The sequence below is a fragment of the Penaeus japonicus genome, unplaced genomic scaffold (genome assembly GCF_977035675.1).
Source record: "Penaeus japonicus unplaced genomic scaffold, GWHDUDI00000001_assembly GWHDUDI00000020, whole genome shotgun sequence".
Classification (NCBI taxonomy): domain Eukaryota; kingdom Metazoa; phylum Arthropoda; class Malacostraca; order Decapoda; family Penaeidae; genus Penaeus; species Penaeus japonicus.
Window position 1 is genome coordinate 42,360,742 of NW_028234422.1, and position 2,500 is coordinate 42,363,241.

Genomic DNA, 2,500 nt, shown 5'->3' on the forward strand with positions numbered 1-2,500 from the left:
TGAATCTTTGTGCTGAACCACCGAACCCTTGTGATGAACCACTAGAACCTTGTGTAGAACCACTAAATCTTTGTGCTGATCCCCCAAACCCTTGTGATGAACCACTAGAGCCCTGGGTAGAACCACTGAATCTTTGTGCCGAACCACTAGAGCCCTGGGCAGAACCACTGAATCTTTGTGCTGAACCACTTAATCCTTGTGCTGATCCAGTTGAACCTTGTGCTGAACCGCTGAATCCCTTGGTTGAACCATCAATTCTTTGTGATCCTTGTGTTGAACCGCTTAATCCTTGTGATGAACCAGTCAAACCTTGTGATGCACCACTTGATATTTGTGCTGAACCACTAGAGCCTTGTGTAGAACCACTAAATCTTTGGGCTGAACTACCGAATCCTTGTGATGAGCCACTAGAACCTTGGGTAGAACCACTGAATCTTTGTGATGAACCACCGAATCCTTGTGATGAGCCACTAGAACCTTGGGTAGAACCACTGAATCTTTGTGATGAACCACCGAATCCTTGTGATGAGCCACTAGAACCTTGGGTAGAACCGCTGAATCTTTGTGCTGAACCGCTTAATCCTTGTGCTGATCCAGTTGACCCTTGTGCTGACCCACTGAAGCCCTTGGTTGAACCATCTAATCTTTGTGATCCTTGTGATGAACCTGTCGAACCTTGTGTTGAACCACTTGATCTTTGATCTGAGCCACTGAAGCCCTTTGTTGAACCACCAAACCTTTGGGATGAAGCTCCTGATGTTTGTAGTGAACCTTGAGCAGAACCACTGAATTTTTGTGATGAACCACTTGAGCCTTGGATAGAACTACTTAACTGTGCTGAACTACTTGAGCCTTGAGTAGAACCACTTAGCTGAGATGAGCTTCTTGAGCCTTGAGTAGAATCACTGAATCTTTGTGATGAACCACTTTGAACTTGTAGTGAACCGCTTGAGCCTTGAATCGAACTTTCAGAGGTCTTGCCTGAACCACTGAACCTTTGGGATGAGCCGCCAGACCCCTGTGTCAGATCACCGAATTCTTGTGATGAACCACTCAACCCTGTTGATGCCCCACGTGAGCCCTGTTCCTGCGATGCATCACTTGAACTGCCGAAACCTTGCGATGAAACACTTGCCTCCGAACCACTGAGCTGTGACGACCCTCTCTGACTCTGTTGTGTTTGTCCCGACCCTTGCTCTAAAGACCCTTGGACAAAGCCACTTTGCTGGAAGCTGCTGGATATTTGTGGAGAGCCACTTAGGTCTAGTGAACCACTTGAGCCTTGCACTTGCCTGCTACCACTCTGTTGGGTACTGCTGAATCCTTGAAATGAACCATCTGTCCCTTGTAGTGAACCATCTGTACCTTGTTGGAAGGTTCCTTCCCCTTGGGACGATATACCAGAACTAAATTGTAAATTATTTTGAGCCTGTTGATTGAGGGATCCACCTGAACTACTTCCACCTTGCCCAGAACCACCGAATCCCTGAGTACCACCTGAACCCTGCTGGAAGCTACTGAAGGACTGCGCTGAGGACACAAATGATTGTGATGAAGATCCGGTGGACTGTGGTGAAGAACCGCCTGAACCAAGCTGTGAGCCGCCACTTCCAAAGAGAAGGCCACTCGAATCTTGCTGAGAACCTACTGAACCTAAATCAAAGGCTCCTTGTCCAAACTGTAAGCCACTTGTGCCTGATTCAACATTGACCTGGATCTCCCCCGGCCGAAACTGTAACACGGGTCGTTGTTCGCTGTTCTGGAGAACTAACTGAGCTGGTTTGACCAGGAATGTCTCCCCAGTGACAGTGGCCACAAGCAGACCTGTGAACGATAAATTAAGATAAATAATGTTTGAACGAAAAGATGATGATATCTATAAAAACGTTTCATTAAAGAAATTTATTCGTGGTCATGACATCATAAACAAATAAAAATATATCAGTAACAAGTTCAAGCTGATGAAAAGATAATGTCATCGGTATTATATATATATATATATATATATATATATATATATATATATATATATATATATATATATATATATATATATATATATATATATATATATGCCAGGCCGCCTCGTGCATATAGCCCGAGCGAAGCTACGTCTTCACGCGATTAAACTCTTCTCTAAACTGAACTATATATATATATAATATGTGTGTGTGTTTACACACACACACACACACACAAACACATATATATATATAAGTATATATATATATATATATATATATATATACATAAACATGGTATGCACACATACACACACAATACATTCAAACATTCAAACACACACACACATACAATATTCTATATATAATAATATATATTTACTATATATAATAATATATATATATATATATACTATATAAAAATATATATATATATGTATATAACACATACAATTTATATATAAAAATATATATATATATAAAATATAATATATATTAATATATAAGTATACTATATATATTGTATATATATATGTCCA

General features: G+C 40.4%; 1 protein-coding gene across 1 annotated transcript in view; it reads right to left on the reverse strand.

Moving 5' to 3' along the window:
• Nucleotides 1–2,500, reverse strand: part of LOC122251301 (uncharacterized) — a 5,448-nt gene that overhangs the window by 1,270 nt on the left and 1,678 nt on the right. The window contains exon 2 of the mRNA XM_086547898.1: nt 1–1,824. This exon is cut by the window's left edge and continues 811 nt beyond it. Coding sequence (XP_086404024.1) covers nt 1–1,824 — 1,824 coding nt within the window. The remainder of the gene's footprint in view (nt 1,825–2,500) is intronic.